This window comes from Meleagris gallopavo, chromosome Z, assembly GCF_905368555.1.
Source record: "Meleagris gallopavo chromosome Z, MGAL_WU_HG_1.1, whole genome shotgun sequence".
Lineage (NCBI taxonomy): Eukaryota > Metazoa > Chordata > Aves > Galliformes > Phasianidae > Meleagris > Meleagris gallopavo.
The window spans coordinates 45,806,199-45,833,172 of NC_139435.1; the positions used below are offsets into that span (position 1 = coordinate 45,806,199).

The 26,974-nt window shown below is 36.0% G+C and overlaps 1 protein-coding gene across 3 annotated transcripts in view; it reads left to right on the forward strand.

Annotated features, from left to right (window-relative positions):
- XRCC4 (X-ray repair cross complementing 4) overlaps window positions 1-26,974 on the forward strand; it is a 177,656-nt gene that overhangs the window by 113,295 nt on the left and 37,387 nt on the right. For 2 of the 3 annotated variants that reach the window (XM_085214366.1, XM_085214367.1), the window contains exon 7: window positions 276-420. In XM_085214366.1, coding sequence (XP_085070492.1) covers window positions 276-420 — 145 coding nt within the window. Of the gene's footprint in view, window positions 1-275; window positions 421-16,072; window positions 16,122-26,974 lie in introns of all 3 variants that reach the window. The other variant, XM_085214368.1, reaches the window with a different exon arrangement.

The window sequence follows — 26,974 nt, forward strand, 5'->3', positions numbered from 1 at the left end:
AGGAGACTAGCAGTATGTTTGTAGTCCAAACTTACTCATCTTACTCTTCAGTGATTACACAAAGGTATCAAAGGAAGCTGATCTTTCTAGTTTGAATTTGGTCTTTATGAATTTCCATTTATATAATCACTTTGTTTTGACAGCAATTGCTATCAAATTGGAGTCCATTTTAGCAATATAGTGATTTTAATAATTTTAAAAAATAGTTTAAGAATTCTCCTTTAGTGTTTTACCTTCAGGACTTTGGTCAACTTTGTTCTTTTTACTTTTGGCAGCACCAGAACGAAGAGATTCCCTACTGGGTAGTCCTGATGTCATCAGTACTGCTCCAAGACGAAAGAGAAGACAAAGAACAATAAATCCCACTGGGACAGAAGCTAAGATAGCAACTTATGAGACAGAAAAGCTAGCAAAGGAAAAGTAAGTCATTTTCAAAATGTACTGAGGTGTTACTATATCTATAAATACTTGTTCTTTTTGTGTTTTCTTGTGCAGTTTCATAATATTCAGGTACCTAATCACTGTTTTGTGGCATTTTTTTGTAGTTATTTACATGAATTCAGGACAGCTTTGAATAGAAGTGAATGATTAAATGTAGACAGGCCCAAGGAGTTATTCCATTTAGAACATCTCTGAAGTGATGATTATAAGATACATTTAAGTGACTTAGATAATTTTAAGCAAATAGATTGAGGCCTACTAAAATGATATTTTGTGGATTACCCTGTAACTGTACAGTCACAGAAAAATTCACTTAGAGTGTGAAACTAGGCTGGGGATCTTGAGCTAAGTTGTGTCGTGGAAATTAGTGCTAGGATTGTCTTTCTTCACATTGAAGGTGATCAAAAGAGGAATAGGTTGCTTGGAGTGATTCTGAAGTCTCTGTCTGTGGAAGGAATCCAAACCCAACCAGGCATCATATATTGGGCAACCTGTTCTGGTTGAGTTTGCTCTGAGAAATGAGATTGGGCTAGAGAATCTCCAGAGATCCCATCCAACCTCAGTGATCCTGTAATATGTCTTTATAGTTTCTGTGAAATAAATTCACAGTACTATCTTTAATAGACCCAGATAGACTTCTTTCAAAAATAAGATCACTTGGGATTAAAAAAAAAAAAATCACTCTTCAACACAATGGGTCATATTTTATACATTTGATAAAAATATTTTTGTTTCTTTGTCACTCTTAACATGTGGAGATATTATTACATGACCTGAATGGGGTTTATACGTAGAATTACCTCAGAGCCGCTCTTTGATTGGTGGTATTTTCTTCAAAAATGGATAATTTTTAAAAGCTACGGTAAATTAGTTTTGAAAATTATTATTTCACCCGTTAATCTGTAGTATGCAATGTGTAATGAACTCTTTAAACACACATAGACACAGATAGACTGGAAACACATTTCCCATGATTAGCAAATATTTCTGTTTAAATCAGTAAGAGAATTATCTTATTTTGACTTAAAAGATGGTGACTTGATGGTGGCAATGAATATTTAAGGTTACAGTTCTGTTTTATTAGTAAAAGAATATTAGATTTTAGAACGGTCCAGAAAAATATCAAATTCTAGACTTCTCTGCTGCTAGAATCTTGTGTATTACAAGGAGCTACACTCTTTGCCAATTGCATGCAGTCAGACAGTTTGATTTTGAGACTCTGGCCGTCTTTGCCTGAAATTCAATTTCACTCTTTTTAGTATCGATTGTGGAAGGAAAACATACAGAGGCAAATGATCACAAAGGAGAACAAAAATGCCTTGGGCTGAGTAATCCTCTGACTCTTGTGCCCTGGAGAAGGACTGACATGATATCAATGTTTTTGTTTTAATTCCTTTAAGTTAGGCAAATTTTAGAGAAATAGAGCAGCATTAGATTTTTCATACTGTGTAGAGCATTTCTTATATGCTTGCAAAATCAAGAAAATCAAGTCAAAGCTGAAACTGAAGAGTGGTTCTTTCTGGCTACCACATGATTAGTCATCTTGTTGGGCTTAGTGAACAAAAAACATTCGTTCTATCAAGTCTCTGTCCCTGCTTTTCTTTTGATTTATTATGTGTGAACTGTATTGTAAACAACTGCTTTGCACTCCAGGTTTCAGTTTTGGCTTGTGACATACCTTTTACAAAGTTTTTCCAATGATAAAAAGCCATATGCTTCTTTCTGATCCCTCAGAGACTTGGAAATCAAATGTAATATCACTCAATACTAAAATATATTTTTGACTCATTTAATTTAAAATACAGAGGTAGTACTTGTCCTTTATTTGATGAGAAATTATTGGATCTCCTTTGTTTACCAGGAAAATTACAAAAGTAAGCTGATTATTTTTTTCAATGTCTATGTTAAGTTCTTGGTTTTTGAATTTCATCTTATGTCTTTTGCTGGCTGCTAATCAAGCGTTCAACCAATTTCCTTGGCTAATAACTCTTACTTCTCTTCAGCCTGTCAGTAGTAGGGAAATGTAGAATTAGTGTTGTAATCCAGTTTGTAAGTACAGATGTCTACTTTTATGAAGCTTCTTCTATGATTTTTACTCACAGATGGCTAGATCTTTCGTGACATGAAAGGTTTTATCTCAAGCTGTGGTACATTGAGGTCTTGCCCCAAATGTTTTCTAGTATTGTGTCACTTAGCGAAAAATTATGAATCTAAGCAGACCACTCCAGTCTGTTTTGAAGGGGAAAAGTTAACTCCTTCACCTTTGGAAACGTTCCATCACAAACATGAAAGATGCACAAATCTTGGAAGCACGACATGCAATTCTGCTTGGCAGACGGATCAAATGACAGATTGTAATCACCTTCGCAAATGCATGACTGAGTCCATGTTTCTGAACTCTCCTGCACAGACCTGCAGAAGGATTTGATTCTTTACCTGTGATGTAAATACTTTAAGATGCTATCTGATAAAGTCATATCCCACAGTTCTAGCTTTAACGAACTAAAGCTTATTTAGTTGTGATTTCTGTGCAAGTTTTTCTGACATCACTGGTGCTTGCTTCATGTTTGCTAGGCAATGAAAGAGCAATTATAAAGCAAATGTTAAGTGCATAATGTTGCCTTTACATTATTAGATCATAACTTGATACAAGACCCTAAATGAAAAGAAAAAATACCTCTTTGCAGAATTAGATCATCTTATATTCTATTTGTCTTTCCAAACCGAATACGAGGACCTGAGGGTTCACTACGTACTTCTTGAAAAAAAATTTTTTTTTTTTTTAATTTTTATTTTGTAGTGTTTTTCAACACAGTCATCGTGGAATCGCATAACAGGAATTATATCTTAAATTTTATTTATTCCTTGTAGGATTGTTAAGTCTGCTAAGAATGTACCATTTATGCTTAAAGTTAAAAGCATCTTAAGTAAACACAAAGTCATGACAAATGAAGGGATTCTGTTTCCACAAATATTTTAGATATATGGATTCTGAGGCTAGGTACGTGGCAATTATTTAGTCTTATGGAATGAAAATATATACTTAGATATGACCAAGAACTCTGAAAAGAATGCAAATAAAAATTGTTTAACGTAGAGATTAGGGCAAAAGGAGCACTGTCTCTCTCACGCTTTTTGTGTGGGTACAATGGCAGAAAAAGGAATTGAATTGTATTTGTCTATATAGACATCTATTATTATTTTGACAGTTTATTCAAGGCTTAAATAAAATTTTTAAGGAAACTTGGATAATATGAAGCTTAGTGAAAGTAGTGTAGCCACGAGATCATCAGAGAACTGAGCTAGGATTTATTTCACAAGATTTGCTAAATTAACTGTTAAATTAGTTGCTGAGATAATTATGTCTTCAGGATGAAGTATAAATGCAGCATAAATAGTCAGCCACTGAACTGCTGAGATGCTGATTTATCTGTCTTTTTAGTGGGTTGCTTTCCAATCTGGGATTTCATGAAAGCAAATGCATCTTTAGGCAGACAGACATTACTTATAGTTGATAAGAGTCAAACTATATCTCACAATTTACGCATTTTTAAAATGCGACAAAGGATGATTCTTACAGTTCATAGCATGATTGACTCAGGAAGTAAAATAAAATTATGCTTATTCCAGTTAATTGTGATGGTATTTGTGAAGCTTTGACTGTAACTTAATATCTGGCAATTTCCTAAGGTGCTAAGCAGAGATAATATGTAAGGCAAGTTAAGATGCAAATTCTACTTTTCATAATTTGCATTTTATACTTGGAGGAGAAAAATTAATAAAAGCAATCCCAATTCACATTTAGATGTTACGCTTATTGATGCATTACCCAAATCTCTCAGGGGACTGCATATGAATAACACAACTAGCTATGCAGAATATCCATGTGATATAAAGGCTTAAGTATACAGCTTGAATCCTGTCTATAGCTGATTATTCCTAAAATAATTTTGCTCAGAAATGTTAGAGCCTATTTGTGAAAACATAATACCTACTGAAGATGATGACAAAAAAAAAAAAGTTATAACATTTTATAAACTAAGCTTTGTCATTAGATAGAGAATGCTTTTTAAAATTTGTCTTGTCTGAGCTAATAGAGGCACTTAGACTCAGTGCCAGAGTCTGTAGTCTAAAACAAAAATAAATCAGAAATATGAAAAACTTTTCAATTTTTCATCTGTTATTTTTTACTACTGAAGGCTTTAAGTATATAGTCCTCATTCATACATAGGTTTGTCCTAGAGGAAAACTTTTACTGGATAAGACAGAAAATGTCTTATTTTTTTATTCTGTGTTCTTATAAATGTATTTAAATTTGATTGCTGCTGGTGTAGTTCTTCTTGCTTTGATTGACAACACTGAATGACTATTGCAATTAGGCCTACATTTACATCAAAGAAAAGAGATGCATTCCCTTACCTTCAGTTTGTTTGATTTTTCTGAAATATTTTGTTGTAGCCATTAACCCACTGAATTTGAGAAGGCTGTTGCCACTAGTACTGTCTTTCTTCTTTTACATACAAATACTTCTTTTTCAGGGAGCTTGAAGTGATCACCATATATTTAGAAGTTCTCAGAAAAATCTTTGTGAAAGAAAACATCATAATCAGATTTTGCAAGTGGGTAACAGAAGGAATTTTGTACCTTCACCACAAAGTGAGTCAAGAAAGTAAAGATAACTTCAGATGCAGGACAGAATGCTGATGGGGTGCTTGGAAGTGCCTTGAGCTGCCGAGGATATTTTGTGCCACCTGAATTGCCATCAGCTGCTACACTGGGGGAGGCCAAAGTGAGAATGACATTCTTACTTTGAGTCTTTAAATAAGATTGTTACGGTCTTCACATTCAGGGTTTGTGCTTGACTTGAGGGTCTATTAAAGTTAGTCACGCATGTAATTGTGTGTAGGATCAGCTGCATAGTTTTTACCTGTTAATCATAAACAAGTTTGTTTGTTTGTTTTTTCCTTTTCATACTCTTGTCTCTTTCTACATTTTTGAAAGATTTTTGTAGTCTCCATACTATAATTTATTTGGAAAAAAAAACAAACATCAATAACAAAACTTTCAGCTTTATATTATAGCACTGAAAGAAGCTAGATTTGTCTTTCTTTTGATAACCTCCTTCCCCTCTAAAAGCACTCAGAGCCTGTGGTTTGCCAGGAACCCCCATGAGATCCTCTCTGCGTTTGTGTGAGTTATTGTTTGAGGGTCACATTTTTAAGCTCTAACATACAGTTTATTTAAAATGTGGTTTGCCACCACCTATGATTCAGGTAGCAAAAACATAGATTTGTCGTGGAATTTGAGTTTCCCAGAGGGATACACATAGACATCAGTATTACTGTCTCACATGTGAAGTAATTTTTTCCAGTAAAGGTTTAACCAAGTGAAATTTAGTTCCCACTGAAAGCGATACCATAACCTCCCGTGGTCCGAGGGGAGTATAAAGTTAACACCACAGTTGCCAAGGGTAAAGAAAGACCTTTCTGATAGTACATGTTGACCTGCTACTTTTTTATACAGTAAGTGTATTTATTTGATACAGTTGGAAAGAACTGGCAGAACTTTGCAGGGTGAGACAAAGGACTATAATCACCAGTGTAAGCACTTGTGCATTACTGTAGTGCCTCTGGACTGGAGGGATGAGCTCTTTGGTATCATTATAAATTTATGAAATGCAGTGTTTATAAAGCTTTTGATAATTAAATTAAATAGGTTGTAATATAAAGAGGTTAAGAAATATTTCAGAAGTCAACAGTCAAGTTCATTTGAGAATCAAATGTGACAATTAAATGAGACATAACTGAATTAAGTCCTTTATGGGTCTCACTCATGTTTATTATTTCCTTATTTAAGAAGAACAGGAATAATTTCTGTGGAGAATCACAGAATTGTGGGGATTAGAAAGGAGTCCAATTGTCTTGCTTGAGCAGGTTCGCCAGTAAGTGACGCAGGGAAGTGATAAGACAGGTCTTTAACATCTCCAGAGAAGGAGACTCCACAACCACTCTGGGCAACCTGTGCCAGTGCCCTGCCACCCTTACAGTGCAGTTCTTCTGCAGGTTCAGACAGGACTTTCCTTGTTCCAGTTTGTGCCTGTTGCCCCTTGTTCTGTTGCTGATCAACTCTAAAAGAACCTGGCCCCCATCCTCTTGCTACTCACTCTTCAGATATTTATACACATTGATCCCTCTCAGCCTTCTTTTCTCAAGGCTGAACTGTCCCAGATCTCTCAGCCTTTCCTCATACGGGAGTTGACTTCACTAAGTTTGAGTGTTTTCTTTCCTTCCTTTTTTGCCTTGCCACTGCAAGGAGCAGTAGATCACCAGTCCTACCAGATAGACTGTTTTGACTACCCCACATGAATCTTAAAGATTGTGCTGTAACTTTGTGTGGCCCCATGGGAGCTCTGATAAGTGATACTAATCTTCTGAACAGTTTTCTGTAAATATTTAATCTTGCATAACATTTGAGTGAAAAGAAGGGCTGTGTTCATTACCTGTGTTGTATGACTTGTGGCAATACAAAAATGGGGTGTAGTCAGAGGCAAAAGAATGGAATCATTGATTAAAACACATAGCGATGTCTGTGAAAAAAGGAAAAAAAAAAAGCATTAGCAAAACATCTAAAGTAATTCTATGCCCATCTGGAATGGACAAGGCAGAAATAAATGCACCACAGAACTGTTACCTTTGCTTTCTCCTACGAGACACTCTATTCTGTTTTTCTGTCTTTGTTTTAATCGAATGGTAGATAATTAGAAACTCTTCCCCAATCCATGTGGGAAGGGGTGATTTATTTCCATCAAAAGTGCAAGGAATTGATATCCATGTCGTCGTTTCACCCTGTTCCCAAGGGAAAGATAGGAAAATATGAAGGCTGAAAGCCTGAGGCAGAGAAAAACGAGCATTATCTGCTGACCTTTGAGGTTGCAATTTCTCCTGAGCAAAGCCACTCATCTCTGTAGTTTGTAGCACATCTCACCAAATTTTCTCTCTAGTAATAGTCTAATAATTGACTGTTGATGGATAAGTTATTACTCTGTGCAGCTGACAGGATCGTACCCTGTGTTTTCTCAGGGCACGTGCTTTAGAGCAGGATTTTATTGCTGTGCCAAATCTGGTGACATGTATGTCTCAAACGATTAATCTACAATGTATTTTAATGAAACTGGTAGCTGTGAGATTATAAGAGGATGACTTAAAGAATGGAAATAGTGTGCTTTTCTACTACCTTTCTGGTAAACCTGGTAAACCCTCAGTGTTCTCTTCCCTTTCTAATATTATTTTTACAACATAATGATGTTTGCATTAAATTTTATATTTGAAACCTCTTTTAGGTATGCTGTTTGTTTTTTATATCTTTGCACCATAGATTATTTCTTTTAAATATCTCCTTTTTTATGTTATTAAATAATTCCTGTCTGTGTTTTTTAATGTGAGAAGCAAAAGAATTGCTTCTCAGGGGTAAGTTAAGGTAACAAACAGGAAAGACTTTGTACCTGAACTAATTAGCAATATTGAAATATTGCCTGTCTTTTGATGTAGAGCAGGCTATAATATTTTAGACTTTTGAATGGAGGAGTGGGAAGAAAGAAAAGAAGGACTTTGCATTAAAAATAACAAAGAAGGAAGTATTTAAAAGCCCCCCATAACTTCTCATTATTGGTATATAGCAGTAAATGTGCCATTCTATGAACATTTCTGTAAAGGACATGATGAAGGTGTTATTTAAGTACACATTTCCTAAAACAGCTCATCAGGAATGCTTATTTTCACATTACTTTTAATGGAAGAAACAGGTATTGTAGCTGCCTAAGATTTTGGTTGTATGCACTGGATAGAGATGGAAAGCCTATGCAATCATGCTTCTGTGCTCAGTCCTGATATTAAAAATAGTGCGTAAGAATATGAGATGAAAGGTTGGCCGTGTTAATGAGATAAAACTGCTTCAAGATTTTTTTTCTTGTTCATTAGACTGATCATGAACTTTGGCTTCTACACTGGATTAAAGTAGAGTATTTCATACTGCACAACTGTCTGTGAAGATAAATATTGTTTTAACTCATTGTGGATCCAAGAAAACATTCTGGAGAAAATCTTATACAGAAAAGTACTTTAAAAAGTAGGATTTGGAAAATGATTTTATTAATACTTGCAAATTCTCCTGTTCCATTGAGGCAATTGCTCAGCTTCTGCTCAGTTTGTGCTGACTTTTCAGAAGTGGGATTCAGAGCATGAAGCTATTCATCTTTTTGATTGTCCTTTCTCTTAGCTTTTTAATAAAAAATTGTATTTTCTTCCTTGCTTCTGTTCTCCAAAGAGTCCCATCTCAGTAATGCAAAACTACAAGGCTACCAGTTAGAGTGGCAACAGTTTTTTTCTTTATGTTAAAATAAGTGCTTGCTCCTATGTGTAATAACCACAGAACTAAATCCATGCAGTTTACCTGTCAAATAGTGACTTCTCTCCTTAGACTATGAAAGCCATGTCTAAATGGCCTACTTGTTTTTACCTATTTAATTTCACTGATTACTCGTAATGATGAACAACTAAATCCAGCCAGTAAGAAATATTATAGAGACTTAAGTAATCTGCTGGATCTTCAATATATAATGTATAATATCAAGTAGACTCAGTAACCGTGACTTTCTGTCCACCTCCTTTTATGTGAGGTTCATCAAATTTACTGTTTCATATTTGCCAAATATGCTATTGAAAATGAATAAGATACAGACATAAAATGATTTTATTTTCCAGAATGCTTGAAATATAGTGCAAAAATATTGAAAAACCAAAGGGAAAAGGACTGAATAAAAGGACTTATGATGAGTTTTGTTTTAATCCTGTAACCTCTGCCTCACAGAAGAGGTTGGTCTTTCAAAATGACTTGGAGAAGGAGCAAGAAAAAGTCTGGAGAGTAGTGCAGAAAAGGTTGAGCAATGACACTAGGAATGAGCAGGGAGATGAGAGGGAGCATGGTGGGAGACACTGTGCATTTACTTTTTTATTACACGTGTATATGTATTTCTGTGAAGCAGTACATTAACATCTAAAATCCATGGCAGTGGATTTTCAATAATGTTTAGAACATTTCCAAATCTGGTCTTTATGGATAAATACTCGTAAATTTATACACTGTGACTAATACATATGGTATGAGCAAATGCACTTTCATGGTACATTGAGAGAGCTCATCTGTTTCTGTCAACTTGGATCAGGATCCAGCACAACATTAATCGGTATCTTTTTGATAAGTTCTGCCATCTATGAGAAGGTATAAAGCACATTCTTGTGCATAAAGTCTAAAAACATGCAGAAAAAGAGAAAGTATTATTCAAATTAACCTCATAGCTGTATTAAAAAAATTGACCACTGTTTCAATTACCTTAAAGGTAAGCAAAAACAAGACCTTTTTAAAAGCTGCAGGATGTACAGTATTGGATTAATAATATCCTTGTTTACAAAGAATACCACTAGAAGACTTTCTTGATTAACTAATAGCACTTAAATAAGTACCTTACTTTATTCAGCTGTCAAACTATTCATAATAATTTTCATGTAGCTATTACATCATTCCAGCTTGTACAATGTTTTGAAAATAAAAATATATTTATGAAATTAAGTACATGCTTATACTTTCTTCATATCATTAACTAGCAACTATTAATGAGCAATTATTTCTAGCTATTACTAATTAGCAACTATTAAAAGTGCGAATACTAATTTGGAATCAAACTGAGGGAAAATGTTCAGTGTTCATAAAAGATGACCCAAAATAGCCAACATTATAATGCATATTAAATAGCAGAAGTTTGCTAGAATAAGTCTTTTTGAAATGATCTTAATGATTCAAAAGACATCAAATACTAGGATGAATTAAAATCCAACAATAGTCTAACCACGGATACAAATATTTCATTCTGTACATTTAGCATGATTACAGTAATAACAATTAAAACAGGAAAAGGTTCAAATGTGCATGTAAATGCTATTTTTTTGTTACTGAGGATAATTCCATTATAGAAATAGATGAGAGTATTAATATGTTTCTTCTTTAAAAGCTGATAATTATTTAAGACTAAAGAACTAAATATTTTTATACCACTTCTGTAGGTATGAAAAAGAATTTCACTTCAAGGTGACAGATCTTTCTTTTGCATTTTAAAATGAAACTTCTTGTTTTGAATTTTTCTAGATAACGCAGAGTAAAGATTCTTAACTTGGGAAAATAATTTTGAGAAAACTGTTGAAAAAGTTGGTAACTTTTTTGTTAAAGTTTATAATCATTTTGCTTCTGGATTATTATTTGACTACAGGAAGAAAACAATTATCAATGCTTGATTTACATTAGAATGTCCCCACTCAAATTACTCCCCCTTCTGCTCCTCAGATTCCTATGGAACACTTCAGAATATTTTCATAGAGATTATTTTTCACTCTGAGTGGAATATCGTACTTGATTTATCACTTCAGTGTTCCATTGCAGCTCCCTGAACCTTGAAGTTCCAAAAGTGTAAAACTGAGATAAAGTGATGATAAATCATGTCACTTATTTTCCTGTGGTGTTGTGAAATAGCCAGGCTATGCTTTCGTCTCTCTGGGCTTGCTGCCTGAATAACTATTAGGCTACCTGGACAAATTCTACTTCAATTATAATATGTGCTAAAAAATATGTATTTATGTAAATAAACTTCTCAAGTCTTTAGGATAAAGTACATCATTAAATATATTTTTTCTGCAAGAAATATACTTATTTAATTTCCTGGCAGTCATGAGTATGTAGAATTATTTTTCTGCTCAGATTCTATGTCATTGGCAAGATATAATCAAACTTCAGATTAAAAAATGTTCTGTTATTATACACAGAGTCACCATTATCTATGTATCTGTTTAGCTACACTAATGCCTGAAGATCTGCAAATGTAAATAAAATATCATCATGAGTTCCCTCCTGACACCTTACAAGAGTTCAAAGTACATTATGTGCCCCAGATTCAAAGTTACAAAAACTACCAAAAGCACCAAGCTTTCATTGATGCAAGTCAGAGCAATCTAAGGAGTAGTATAAGGACAACTTTCAAACCAGTATCTCTATAACCAGTGCTAATGGTGTGGGAGAGAAGCAAGGGAGAAGCAGAAAGAAGCAAAACATCCATGCTACAGTACATATCCATTTTGCGCTACTTACTATCGTTATACAGGATCACAGAATTGCAGGGGCTGGAGGAGACCTCAAGAGATCGTTGAGTCCAACTCCCCTGCTAAAGCAGGTACCCTACAATATGTCACACAGGTAGGCATTCAGCCTGGACTTGAATACCTCCACAGTCTGTCTGGGCAACCTGTTCCAGTGCTCCATCACCCTTACCGTGAAGAAGTTCTTCCACATGTTAGTGCAGATATATCTATGTTCAAATTGTAGGCCATTACTCCTTGTCCTTTTGCTGCGCACCACTGAGAACAGCCTAGCCTCATCCATCTCCCATCTCCCTTTTGATATTTATAATTATCTGAGTGATATTTAGATATTTATAAGTAATTTTAGCAAATATCTAAATAATATTTATTTATAAATTTATACACATTACACTTCCCAAAGCTGGGAACGGTGCTGGTTAATTGGGCCAACAAGCCACAGAGGAATAGTGTCCTGTTTATCCCTTGATGGACAGTCACTGAATGACCTAGTGAAACACACAGTTCACCCATGGCTCTGATGACACACCTATGCTCATACAACATTATGTTGTCCAGTTCTTAGACCCTGTACCTTTAGTTGAATGCTAGCTGATGTCTTGGAAAACTGAAGGAGATCTCAAGATACTGAGAAAAATTAAGAGCTGGAGAGATTATCATTATGTGGAGTACAGTTCAGCATTGCCTAACTGAGCCTTGTAACGCTTTATTCATTCTTCTGTGTCAGACCTCTCAGTCTTCTATTTGTATTCGTGCTCTCTCCTATTCAGCACAGCACTTCAGAGGTGTGCATGTGCATGCTTGATATGCATCTACACTATTTGTGCTGTAATACCAAGTCAGACATCACCCTCAAGGAAGAAGTGGGAATGCATGTTAGACTATTTATTCAGTGTGACTTGATGTGGGATGTTGCCAGAGACCACAATTCTAAGTTCACAATGTCTCTAGTGAGATGATCTGCAAAGCTGAGATTTTTCTGATGCTGTTGTAACCTTTCTTAGACTAGATTTACAAAAAATTCAATGTTTCGTCTAAGACGCTGTTAGCCAGGCACTTCTCTTTTTCATGGTTTCTTGAACATCACTCCCAGTTCTGCAGTGAGTCCTGTGCCCATCATATTCTCCTTTTGCCAAGATTTAAAAAAAAACTAATTTTGTTTCCTCAATAATTCTAACCCTTCTGTTGCTGAGATCTCTCTGGAAAACCTGCTAATTTATAGTTTGTAATGAATACAGTGATATTTGTTGTATCAGCATGTGAATCTTCCTGTGCTAGTATTTGACTTGTTGGAGTTTTTATAGCTAACATTACAAAAAAAGACTTCAAAATGAGAACACTGAAAATATTTTTCAAGCACTTTGGAAGCTAGCCTAGAAGAAATGAATGATAAATCTCCCTTAAGAATGAAGTTGAGCCACAATGAGTTCTTGGGAAGAATTTACCAAAACCCTTTTAAGCTTCATGACATACCAACCTAAAGACATATCTTTATTCAGTAGAGAAATATGTGAGTGAAAGAAAGTGCAGATTTAAGGGATATAATGTGTTAGTAACGTTAACTATCAGTTTTTTTTTGTTTTTGTGGAGAATAAGCAGGCCTAAATTTCGTTGGCTGTTTAAGTTTGAATATTCAATGCAAGCCTTTCAAACGACTTGAAAACTTCTGAATCTAAGCTAGCTCTTCACTTTTTTATTTCACATCTTCACATTTTTGCTAGACTTTCCTTTAACGACTAATGATTAAGTATGGCATTTAGTCTTAAAACATTCAGCGGTATTTATTTGAATGCTGTTTCCTCTCATTAAAAAGCTGAGTCTTAGTTAGGACTTCTAAATCATTAGCATTCAATTTTCTGCCACACCTGAAATTGCTGTCCTAGGCAGGACACCGACATCCTAAGTGTAATTGAGTTCTATGTTTTAAAATATGTTCCTTGACTGAGTCATGTTGACAAGTGCTTTTCACACTGAAAACTTCACAGTTGTTAGACCTTGTCAATTTGATGTGGAATTGAGAAAATAATCTGGAGATATGGAACCTAACACTGTCTACATAAACATGCACCTGTATGTAGGCTAACTTGCAGTCACCTAACATCTCCAAATATTATTATTCAATTGTATATTCTTACAAAACTATGTTGCCTCCTGTAACAGTGTTTCTGTTGTCTGCCAGAAAAAAATGTGACAACCATAAAATGTATAAAGGAGCTGGGAAGTAAGAGAAGACGGATTGTCTTTCTGAGTAATTTCAATTAAATATTTAGATGGACAAGATAAAAACACAGACAGGATATCCAGAATATCCACAGTTGCTTTTTTTTTTTTTTTTTTTTTTTTTGGAAGCAGTAACTAACCATGTCATTAGCATCTTAGACTAGCTTTTGAAATCCACTCTGCCCCATAAATGGTGTCAAATTGAGACCACTATCTAAGCTGAGTTTAAGTTTGGTCTTAGGTCTTGTTTGATTAACATACCTGCTTAAATTTCTGCAAGGTTGATCAACAAAAGTAGGAACCTTTGAAGAAATGCAATGAACAATCTGTTTTATCTAATAAAGATTCAGCATGAGACGCATAGAGTTGCTCAGATCCATATGAATATTTAAAGTCTGATGAATTTGGAAAAAAGTTGTAGTACACCCACCCTGAACATCCAATAGGCAATTCTTTTCATTTATAAGAAAATGGGGCACAACGTGATTTATGTTGAGCTTATAACTAACTTGATTTGAGCTTCATCAGAGTTTCTGAGCCTCTTTTCTAGAAGTTTCTCTTGATAGAGACATGGAGCTTAGCTGCTAATTCTAGATTATATGAGAGTTCTGTGCAAGGCCACATTAGGCATGCTTAATGATTTCAGATGCTTGTGAAATTGGACATTACTCGAAAATATTTATACCATATAGCCATTTCAATTGTTAAATGAATGGTTTCACTTCTTGGTGGAGCAATATCATTCAGAGATTTAAAAAATTTCCAATATTAACATATATAACTAAATATATTGAATCATGTTGGTAGTGTGAAGTCACATTTTAACTGAAAACTTCTGAAATACACATGTATTCAAGAGGATTAGTAAACTTTGACGACAATGTCTGTATTCTTGGAAACTCTTCATACTTGGACTCTGTGATATAGAATAAATTAATTCAAATCATCAGAGTGACAGGACATAATCAACGTCCTTCATCTTTTATAAGCTCTTACAGATGTTACTGACATACCAGTTTCTACACTGCATTCTCATGGGTCTGCTGGCAGAGAAGAATTTGTAAGTCTTCTCTAAGGTTCTTGTTGGTTATTATTGTTTTTAATTTTAGAATCCCATTGTAGAGTATCTAAAATTAATTCTTAGTTATACAGAAATCTGTGCAAAACAAGATATTGCTAGGATATAATCAGCAAATTCAAATTTTACTGTGAATGTTTAAGTCAGACATGTCCCTGGGCTTTTTGTTTTTGGTTTTTTTTTTACATTTTTACATTTTTATTTACATTCAAACTGTTACATTGTCATTGTTTATACTCCATTCTTTTCAATATGGCACAACATTTATCTCCTTGCTCTTCTTCATCTTTCATCAAAATGTGTTTTCCTGCCAGATTTGTGGGTAAATTATAATAAAATTTGTATTAACTCAAAAAGGAATTTGAGGCACAATCTACATTAAGATTTGTAATAACAATTCAGTACTTCATTTATATATGAAGCTTACATGAACATACATTGATAGGACCAGCTGGAAGATCCTTTTTTTATTATAATACTACCTGATTTTAGAAGTACTTTTCTCCTGTTTTTAGTATATACATACCAATTGAAGTTTTACAGTGCTTCAATACCAGGCAAATATAAAAATAAGAAAATAATACATGCAATGTTTAACAATGCATACCTATTCAATTGGATAAATAGGAAAACCTCCTAGATAAGTGTTGACTGACAGATCATAAAGCTCTCTGGTTATTAATTATAACTGAACTGATATCACAAGTATGACACAGATGTGTGACAAGAGCTTAAGTAGAAGGCTTCAATTTTATTGGAAAGCTCTTACGAAGAAAACATAATTAGGCATAAGAAATGCATAGATATAATTGGGAGACAAAAAAAGAAAATCTTCGTCTGTTTAGAGACTTGGGATGCTCTAAAAAGAGTGTGGCCAGCAGGGAGGTTTTTCTCCCTTTCTACTCTGCCCTGGTGAGAACACATTACTATGTCCAGTCCTGGGCTCCTCAATTCAAGAGAGAGAAAGAATTTCGAGTGACAGTCTGACAAAGGGAAATTTGAAGATGATGAGGGATCTGGAGAATCTCCTTTATGAAGAAAGGCCGAGAGTTCTGGGGCTGTTCAGCCTGGAGAAGACTGAGAGGAGATCTTATCAATGCTTATAAATATCTGAAAATCTCTCTCTCCTCTTTAGAGATAAGGATGTGATGTTGGACTGTGCCAAAGGCCCTGTAGAAGGCCAGGTAGGTAACATCTGTTGCCATTTGTTGCCCTTCTTTGTCCACCAGTGCTGCCACTACATTGTAAAAGGTCATCACACTGATCAGGCTCAATCCGCCCTTGGTTGAACTTCACTGGCTGTCTCGAATCACCTCCTCATCTCACATATGCTTTGACAGAGCTTCCTGGAGGATCTTACCAGACACAGAGGTTCACCAGCCTGTAGTTCCTTGGGTCTTCCTTTCTCCCTTTCTTTAAAATGGGAGTGATGTTTCTCTTTTTCCAGTCTCTGCCTGACAGCCATGACTTTTCAAATGTGATGGGAAGTGGCTACCAGCAGTGTTACCCTCCTTCAGAAGCCATTCTGAGTTCCTTGGGAACAAATCTGAGTTTTTTCCTGCTGATTTCTAGTGTGGTGGCATTCCCTGGCTTTTCTCTGTCACCCAGAAGTCCATCCCCTTCCTTTATCAAATCTAGTTTAAAGCTCTGCTAATCAGTGCAGTCAGTGCAGTCAGTTTGCTGTCCAAAACATTCTTGCCCCTCCTGGTCAGTTGCATCCCATATGATGTCAAAATGCCTGATATCTCAAAGGCCTGTCCAAGATTATAGAACTCAAAGCCCTGTGCATGGCACCATCCACAAAGCCAATCATTCACCTGATTCATTCTCTCCTTTTTCTTCCCGGCTGCCAGCTTCCAAATGGGAGGGCAAAGAACACTACTTGCATTCCTGATCTTTTCAGCATCCTTCCAAGAGATGTAAAGTTTACTCTTTTAACATTTTGTAGTTTCCTTTCTAAAGCCTCCTGCAACTGAACTTGAATGAGTAGATAGATAGTAGTCTTCTGACTTTGTCAGACCCAATAATCTCTTCTTGATGTCTCAATCATGTATTCTGAGGAGACAGCAAACCTCACTGGAGAGATTATCTGGGTGGCAAGTGTGTGCCTCAGTGCTTCTCGTCGAGGAGTTCCCAGTTAATAAGACGTTAACCTTTTTTTTTGGTAGCATTTTTCCTAATTTTGTTCTTTGGTTGGACTAACTCAATGTATTTGTCCCTTCCTTGGGTTCTAACCTTTTCCCATCCCCTCTCCTCTTTCCAATCCCAGTGGCTTGTACCTCTTGCTTACGAGAATTTTGGAAAGAAGGCAGAACTACTTCTGTTTGGTGCAGATACAAAGATCCACTGCCCCTCATCTTGCATGTGCTTTAAGGAAATAATCTGGCATCAGTGTATTTTACTTAGACTAGTTGAGTCCTCAATTCATCCAACTAGAGTATTATTTTCTGTGAATAACAGACCGAGGTTCTGATATTTGATTGTGTGCAATTATCAGTCGGATTAGAGTGCACAATTTTCATCACATCCCTTTGCTCTTATATCTAGACTTGAAAGCAAGATATATTTATTTTCTTTCATACTTCTCATCCATTAGGCATTTCCCAAAATGAGACCTAATGGTACAGAACTTTCCCTTACCTACCACTGTACAGATCCTATAGACCAGACAGGTACCTCTTCTTAATTTCTGGGTAGATGATACCTTGTAAGCACAAAATCTCCTGGACTTTTAATGAACCCATAGAACAGGAAAACTCCTTGTTTTCCACAAGACTACACAACACTGCACTAATTGTCTCACAAGTCAGTGCCTGCTAAGCTCATTCATCTAATCCACTCAGCCATGCAATTATCTCAATATGTTACATCAGTGGGTACACCTGTTGGAGTAGCTTCTTGCGATTACTGTAGACTGGAACCTAATTCAGAGCAAAATGAGTATATTCAGTCCATTTCAGGCATGATCTATCAGTTATTGTTGTTGTTCGGCTGTCATTACTCAAATTAGTATGATTTTTGATATTATAGATAGGTTTAAGGTAAGGGTTTTTTCGATGCATTCAGAAATCCAGGAAAAATACTTTGTAAACTGAAAAAGCAGTTGTCTGTTAGAAAACATATCTGTTAAAACTGTATTCTATTCTGAGTTAAATTTATATTTATACTGTGAACTCCATCACTATCATTCATTTAACCATTGGGTTATTCATTTCCTTTTTGCTTCATAACTTAATAATTAACACTTTGAAAAATGCATTTTTTCTTGCTTTTTTTTATATTGATGTTCCTTATTTTTCTTCCTCATACAAGTGAGTACATCCACTGCTATTCCCTGAAGCTAATGCAAGAATTTAAAATTCAAAACACTGACAGACATAGAATGCTGTTCAAACAACACATCTAAATGTTCTTAAACATCTAGATGAGTTACATACTCGGAGTGGACTAAATCAATGAAATCTACTGTGTGTTTTTATTTATATTCCTTTATCTATCCAAACAGTTGTCTTTAAGATAATCTCCCAAACCCAATTTGATAATTGCTGTAGTGCTTCTTGTATTTTGCTCACCTGCCTCTGAAAAAAAGAACAAAGTAATAAATTTTGCATGCATGACAAGTGGTCCCTAGAGTTATTCAACACAGAATGTTTACTGTTTGCAATTTACAATTATTTCTTCACATTTGGAAAATATTGAGAGTGAATAATATTTTCTCTTTGAATTCACCAAAGGTAAATAAGACTAATTTTATTGTAACTTTGTGTTCTAGTACAGTACGCAATTATTCAGGTTATTGTGATGTTTTTGTAAGGCTGCAAAAGTACTGTGCAGAAGATAGGGGACCATTGTAGACCTAACTATGCAGTGCCTGAAGGTTTTCATATGCATCCATTTTCTCTTCTAGCATTTTTCCATTCAAAGTTTGGAAAACATATGTAGTTAACAGTAGTAAGCATAAGAGAGTGAGCCTATAGAAAGGAGTTCACTGAGATTAGGGAAAAATCAATTCTGTAGCAAACACGTGATCAATACAGCATAATTAAATGGATGAGAATATAGACACTTTCCAATCTGAAATAAATATCATTCCTATTATGGATTCAGCCTGTTCTCCTAGTCCCATCAGTTAAGAAAATCACTGGGAACTTGGCCTGCTTTTAGCCTTTGAATGGTACATTTGCATGCACCTCTATCATTACATTCTGAACTTACTCTATGGAATGCTTTCATCAGTCCTCTGGTTGCTCGTTTTTGCAGTCACACCGAGATTTTTTATTCAGAATGAAGACAAGCAGAAAAATATTATTCTGGTGGCTTGAATTCTCTTATTATTTCAGGATGTGGTTCTTGTTAGTACAAGAAAGACAGGGAGCTGTTGGAGAGGGTCCAGAGGAGAGTCACGAAGATGATGAGGGGACTAGAGCACCTCTCCAATGAAGACAGGCTGAGGGAGCTGGGCTTGTTCAGCCTGGAGAGAAGAAGGCTGCGGGGTGACCTCATTGCAGCCTTTCAGTACCTAAAGGGAGCCTACAAACAGGAGGGGAATCAACTCTTTGAAAGGGTTGATAACTGCAGGACAAGGGGAAATGGTTTGAAGTAGAGGGAGGGAAGATTTAGGTTGGATATCAGGGGGAAATTCTTTACAGAGAGAGTGATGAGGTGCTGGAACAGCTGTGCAGAGAGGTTGTGGATACCCCGTCCCTAGAGGTGATCAAGAGCAGATTGGATGGGGCCCTGGGCAGCCTGGTCTAGTATTAAATGTGGAGGTTGGTGACCCTACCTGTGGCAGGGTTGGAGATTCATGATCCTTGAGGTCCTTTTCAATCTGGCCATTCTGTGATTCTGTGAATGCCATAATCACATGGAGCTGGAAGAAACAACTAGTTTTTTATCTATGTGCATTGAAATTTCAATTTTCTATTTTGTGTTCTCCAGAAATTGTTTAAATAGATGATCAATAACTTTGCTGTCTCAGAAAAGATAGGACCAAATTGTAAGTCTTACCATTTTAGACAATCTGCATGACTTTGCTGAACAGTTGGATTCCTCTTTTTTCAGATTTAGGCAAAATTTCATCTGTCTTTCTTTTATATGTCATAGTTTTTTGACTGGGAAATAGAAAGGAAGTGAAAGAATAATAAAGGAAAATATAATTGCTGTTCTCTTTCTCCATATTCCACTAAAACTTTTGTCAGATGACAAACTTATAAAGATACGGTCTACAAAAGCATAAAATCAACCCATGACCGCTATTCAAGATGATGTCAACAAGGGAAAATAGGAAACCACTGCATCTTATTTCTCTCTGAAAGCCTGCAAGAGTCTAGTGTGAATGTGAATGTGTGACAGTGTGAATGAGAATGCTAGGTAAGATGTATAGGTGTCCTCCAGTGTGTCTCCAGAGACAGAACTTCTGAGAACTCCCACGTTCTCAAGAAGCCACTGCTGACTGGGATGGCAGCTCCTTTATAAAGAAAGTGCTTTACAGCGAATTATTATAATGTAGGCTACACTTTTGGTGCCTAACTTGAACAGTTTCAGTGACATCAAGAGCAGGGTATGGGAACATGATGTTTCAGATTGGTGCATGTTGTCCCACTGAAGCCATCAGTTTGAATTGTGCATGACGCAAATATTTACACTGCTACTTTAGGTTAATGAAAGCTTACTGATACAACAAAAAATGCTCAAAATTTCTGATGACAGGCAAGCAATGCTTATATGCAGCCATGGACAAGTTCTCAAATATAGATTATGCTTGAATTTGTATTTGCTGATAATCAACTACAGTTGTCATTTAGAGAGCACTGTAAACAATCTGTTTTTTGTTTAATAAATTAGATAAGATCCTTTAATGAGTCAAAAATGTACCATGGTTATCTGTGGGAAAAAAGCTTTCATCCTCATTCAGTCAATTATCTGTGCTTTCACAGTCAGAAGTATCACCTAGTGAATTGACTAGAATAATGTGCTGAAAAACAGCTTAGCAGGTGGAGAAGCAATTTATCACTAATCTATTTCAGGTTTGCCAGAGGTGATCTCTCATTTTGAACTGTAGTTGTTGAAACCCAAAGGGAGTGGTGAGTGAAAATGGGCAGGTGAAATTATTGGAAGTGAAAACTGCTTAACAGAAAGCTGGCTTGCTAGGCACAACGTTTTGCAGAGCACCAGGTACTGTTTCAGCATCTGAGTCCTTGTGACTACCAGTGGAAGGAAGATGTCTAAGCAACCATGACTTGCAAGTTTAAAATCCTCTTCCTTTATGCTGCTAGGAAAGCACCAGAAAAGGAAGTTTAATTTCAGCAGAGTGTAATGAGGTCGGTGACAGCTGCTGAGCACGCACCACTCTTCAGAAAAAGGCCACTCTGTACTCTCATTGTGGAACATTTCAAACATGCATTTTATCCTGTTTCTCTCCTTGGCTTTTGCAACTGGACAGCTTAGTCATCCTGGTATTAACAGTTCTTGTATTTTGGGCTTTGCTATAATCTGATTACGTAGATAAATTATTGCTAAACAAGCTATTAATTTAATAAGTGAATTTAAAGAGCAGTGATATTGCACAAGTCTCTGAATGACACTCCTACTCCACAACTGTCACTTTTTGTACTTCAGCTTTCTCTGGCTCCGAGGGAGACAAAGCTTAGCCCCAAGGAGGCAGGCACATTGCCCAAGAAGCTCCATATGAGAAATTGATCTGCAATTGCTCTTCCAGGATATTTCAGAAATAGAAAAGCCCTGGCTCTTTCAAGATCTTTAAAAACTGTTATCAAATAGATGTTTCATGAGCTTGAGTTTCTCAGAGGTACTTCTGCTTGATCAGCTTTTGAAAAATGTCTCTGGAGCTGAGAAAGCTGAGCATTCAGCTTCTTTACAGCCAAATGAACTGATCTGAATTACTATTTTCAGTGCCTGGATAATGCTTTTGCATACACTGAAATTATATTTTCATTCTGCTAGCTAATCTTTGTTTCTTTTATATGCCTGTGACTTGGCACACAAGAACACAGCACTAGCTATGAGTAAGCAATGTTATAGGGAAAGATTTGTAGTACTGCTCAGTCCATGCACAGCACAGCTGGGGAAATAATGCAAAAAGTATGAAAAATTATTGTGGAAAACATGAAGTGTTTTTGTGAGAACTCTCATAAGCGGCTTCTGAAGTGCAAGAAGCTGTACCATATGTGAGGCCGGCAGAGAATGTTTTTTGGGGAATACAGTCCTTGGAGGAACTAATTCTATCAGTTTATCAAAGGCACAAAGAAAGACAAACTGGGAAAGTAAATAGACTGACAGACCTGCCTTTGTCTGGGCAAGTTTGGGACACAATGACCTTGTGTTGTTGCTTCCTGCTATAGCTCCAGCAAATGTTCCTTCCCATCTCTGCTAGTTAAGCACTTTTAGTGCACTTGATTACTCCTCTTTCATCTCACTGCTCATTCCTTCAGATAGGGCAAAGGGGGAAGAGGGACAGGGAGCAGAAAGTAAGAGTTTGACCTGTAGCTGATGCTGTTCTGCTGTTCTGATGCAAGATTTTTCTTAGACTGCCTTTTTGTGCATTTGCTTCACCAAGATGTCAAACTTGTGGCCAGGCCTGCTAAAACATGAGCTTAATCATGTCCTGAAGATTGGCTGTTTTGATGGTGTCTTGTTCCTATGGATGCAGATATAAGTTTACTAGGATATTTTTGTATGCTTTCATTCTCAAATTCCCAGGAAAAGTTTACCCTGCTTAGTCAGTATCTAAAAAAAAATAATATTAGTTCTATAATAACTGAAGTGCTCTAATACTGTCAGGCCTTTGGTACTCTTTGGTGAGTGGATGTTATAAGGGGAATGGAGAGAGCAAAAGACAAAACGAAAAGGGGCATTTCCATATTTTCTTCATTCTGCTTATAGAGTTGAAGTAAAGAATCTGATACACCAAGGTTTGTGGAGTAGTAAGAAATCATTTTCTGTTTGTTTCCTCTGTCAGAAGCTATCTGCAAGCACTGTAATACTTGCCAAAGTATTACAAAAATTACAAAAAGCCAAAACAGGTAGCCAAAACAACTCTGTGTCACTGATCTAAACCTTCCCTGTGGAAAGAGAAAGGGATTCGTTTTTAATTTTTTTTAATCCATTGGTTTGAATATTAATACTAATTATAATTAGAAAGTCAGATTTCCAAACGTAGTAAAGTCACTAAAACTTCAAATGTCAGCTTTAGAGGAACGGCCAACTGAGTAATGAAAGCCACAAAACATCACTGAACTGCTGCTCTGTAATTCTTTTCCTGTTTACTGACCATATAAGCTGATGTTGGGAACCGTCTGCTGTTCTTCTTTTTCTCTAAAGTGCAGTAGTGAGCTATAAAAGCAATCAAATGAAAGCCCTTAAGGTCTAGTGGGCAATAACTGAAACAAAAGGTACCGTTTTCTTTCAGCACAACCAAGACAACATTTCTTTGATTCAACAGCCGAATGTCCAAGTAAATAAAGGAAGAAGATCATCACTTGCGCTTACTTTGGGAGCAATTAATAGCCCTTTGATAACACACTATTTCCTTTTTGTCCGGTTCTTGCATTGCCCTTCCTTTCCTCCTGCTAGTTAAGCACCCTCAGTAGAGTTTCATCTCATACTGTGGGCAGCAGAAATGCTTATGTCTTTTTTTTTTCCAGGTGATTAATTTTTTGAGGTTTTGTATCTTAGGGAGACAAAGGCGACCTTTTTAAAAAGGAATAAGGCTTGTCTCACAGTCCCTTTTACATCTTCCACATCCTGGATGGAAAATTAAGTTATTTCATTTTGTTCTATTATGCAGTATTTTTTACCTAGCTAGAAAATATTAGAATGTTCCTGTGTACCTTACCACATTAATTAATAGACAAGCAAAGGAGAAAGAAAAGGAAGTTACAACTGGTTGTGTTTCTCTAAGCAGAAAATGTTCTGGAAAGTTAATTTTTTTTTTTATTTTCCTTTACTGATGAATGATTTTTTATTCTTAAATCAACAAAACCCATCTTTTGCAATGATGAATAATTAAATTTGTTCTGTAGCTCTCTGTATGTTTGTTTACAGTCCTATCTTACTGCCACATTTAAATATCAATTCCAGACTTTGTTTTTTTAAATTTTTTAATAAGAGATTTTTCTGTAGTTTCAGACAATTCTGACACTGTCATGCTGAAGTCTTTGTCGCTAGCAAAAATTTAATTCCATGCAACTTAGATTGATTTAATCCTAACATGAGGGTTATTTGCCTCAAGTAGAAGTGGTGTAAAATTCAAAGCTTCTAATTAATTTCATTGTTATCCTGGTCATTTTTAAGACAGATAGCTCTCAGTCGTATTGAATGTATTAAAATCTGTGAATCCTTTAGTTTGTATATGCCCTCAGGAAGAAAACCATGAAGCAGCCATGAGCTAAATGCTTTTCAGGTTTGTGTATATGTTTTAATAATGGTAGGAGTGGTAGCTCAAAACAGCTTGTGGATTAGTAAGAAAGAACTGCAAGTAAACAATATTTTGCAGAAGCAAATTAAGCTAGCATATATTCCTGCCAAAATTCAGGAATTGTTCACAGCAGACAAGCCCTCAGGCTGGAACAGGGCATTTGGTAATAGTGTTCCATTTCTCTAGTCTTGTTCTTGTGAACGTCTGAGTTTCTGACCATACTTTTAAAGTCTCTGAACTTCCTTCATTTGAGCAGGAGGAATATAGTTTCCTCACCCTTCAGCAACTCTTACCTTACTTGGAAACATTAAGTCACAGAAGAAATTTTGTTTTTGAAGTTAATGAAGGCCAATGCTGGAATTATAAGAATTACACCCAACACCTGACGTGTTCTACTGAAACCAGTATAAAGATCCATGCTCATTAAGAGAACTGTAGACTGCTCATTGAGTGTGAGGTTATGTAATTCACATATAACACATGCGAGGTATAAAACTCACATAGAACTATATTGTAACCTAGCCCAGACTGAATTTTAATCCCTGTATGGTTTAAAGGCTGTGAGTTGGTTTCGAGGTGATTCCTATCCACGTTTTTTGAGTCTGCAGCCACCCAGAATTTGAGAAGGTCTGTGTTATAAGAGATCATCCACATGGTTGCTCCCTCTTTGCTCTTTTATCCTTTCTCTACTTCTATGGCCTTTCTTGTTTATGGCAAATACTCTCTAAAGTCTCACAAATTTAATACAGTCAAATGACTAATAGTAAGCATTGCTGAGCCCAGATCACCCACTTTGAGAGTAATACAGAAGGTGGCTCTCCATCCCTGCCATACTGTGCTCTTTGAGTCATGATCTGACTCATCCTGCACCCCCTTAGCAACCCCAGACCTACAGCACACGAGAGACAGAATTCATCTTTTGTTTCTTTTATTTTTCTTAATTATTTATCATGCATAAAATTACTTGTCTCATAAAACTAATATTTGTAAGCAGATTTGTTTCTTCCGTCAGTCTGTACAGAAGGTCCCTCCTGCTGCCACCCTCACTTTGTGTTGACACTTAACACTGAATCTTTCTTTGTGGAGAGGTTAGACATAGTGACTTCCAATCTGCCTGCTTCTTTCACAATGAGAGCACAAACCCTTGCTGATAGTCTTTATCAAGTTTTAAAAGCTTTTCCAAGCAGCTTGCTGATTTTTAATTCTACTTTTTTTTTTTTTCTTTTTTCTTTTCTGTATGTATGTGTTGGTTTTGCTGTTTCCTGGATTAGGTCCTAGCCAGCAGCTTTTAACCAAAGCTCTTTCCCAAACGCTGTATTTCATCAACGTATTGCAGTGACACTGATTTCGTCTAGTGTTTTTAATATTTCTTCTGTGAAACAAGGCTCAATTCTTGTCTTTATTCCTGACACGTAACATCTAGTACCTTTAGGGAGTTAAATAGCTCTCTTAATCAGGTAAAAGTTTTTTTAACTTCTTAACTGCAAAAAAACCTGAGTCTTTAAAAGGATTGAATGCTTTAGGGAAATGCTGCAGCTGAAGGCATGCATTTGAATACCTGATGATATTGGGTTACTACTGCTGGATGTTATAAATAGCATTTGTTTCACTGTCCCTGTGTATTATACCAAACAGTGTTTAGATTTCAATTTTGGGGAGGAAAATTGTTGGTTTGGTGGTGGTGTTTTTGTTTAAAGTCAATATTTATGAAATAAATGGTTAAATGGTCTGGAAGGAAGTTGCATGGAAAAGAAGGCCAAATTGGATATCACGGATCACATCACAATCCTTAAGCTTCTGATGGAGCTGAAAGCTGGCATGCTTTATTTTCCACTGTTGGCACAAATATTAACCTGATTTTTAGAGTATGAGCAGTTGAAATACTGCACCATGTCCATCCACTTCCCTCACATCTGCTTGTTTTTCACACTGCAGCTTCAGCTTGCAGAGGTCACTGCTTTAGAATTAATCAACTGCAGATTTTCAAAACTTAGAACGTTGGCAAGGAAACTGGAGTGTTTTGATAAGGAATCAATGGTCTTGGAGGTTCTATTTAAATGTTTTTTGATTTTAGGAAAACTCTGTGCAGTTTTGATATTGTTCTGTAACAGGTTGAGTGCTTTCAAGATAAGGACCATTTTTATGTTCATCTGTCTGAGAATTCAGTGATATGTTTAGACAAATTTAGAATTTGAGAAGCACCATATCGTTGCAAACATGCAGTGACAAGCCACATGTTTACCCACAGGTATTGTTCTTCTTTGTGGCGATATTAGTATGATCTCCACAGAATTTCTCCATAGATTGTAAGTACTTTTATTTTAAATATTAGCTGGTCCTTGGAGCTGTGCTCCATTTTCAACACTTAAAAAAACATTAAAAGAATAAAATAGTCCCTAGATATTTTTGCTTTCTTTTTGAATCAAGATAAGAAGACTGAGAATTCACAGCAAGTGCCGTCATTGTGGGTGAAGCCTGTACCCATTCGATTCGTGTTGTCTGAAAGTCCACAGTGAGGTTGCAAAACCAACACACAAAATTTGAGCCATTTTTTTTTCTGACCATTATTATTTTATGCCATATTTCACATTCTTCCTAAGC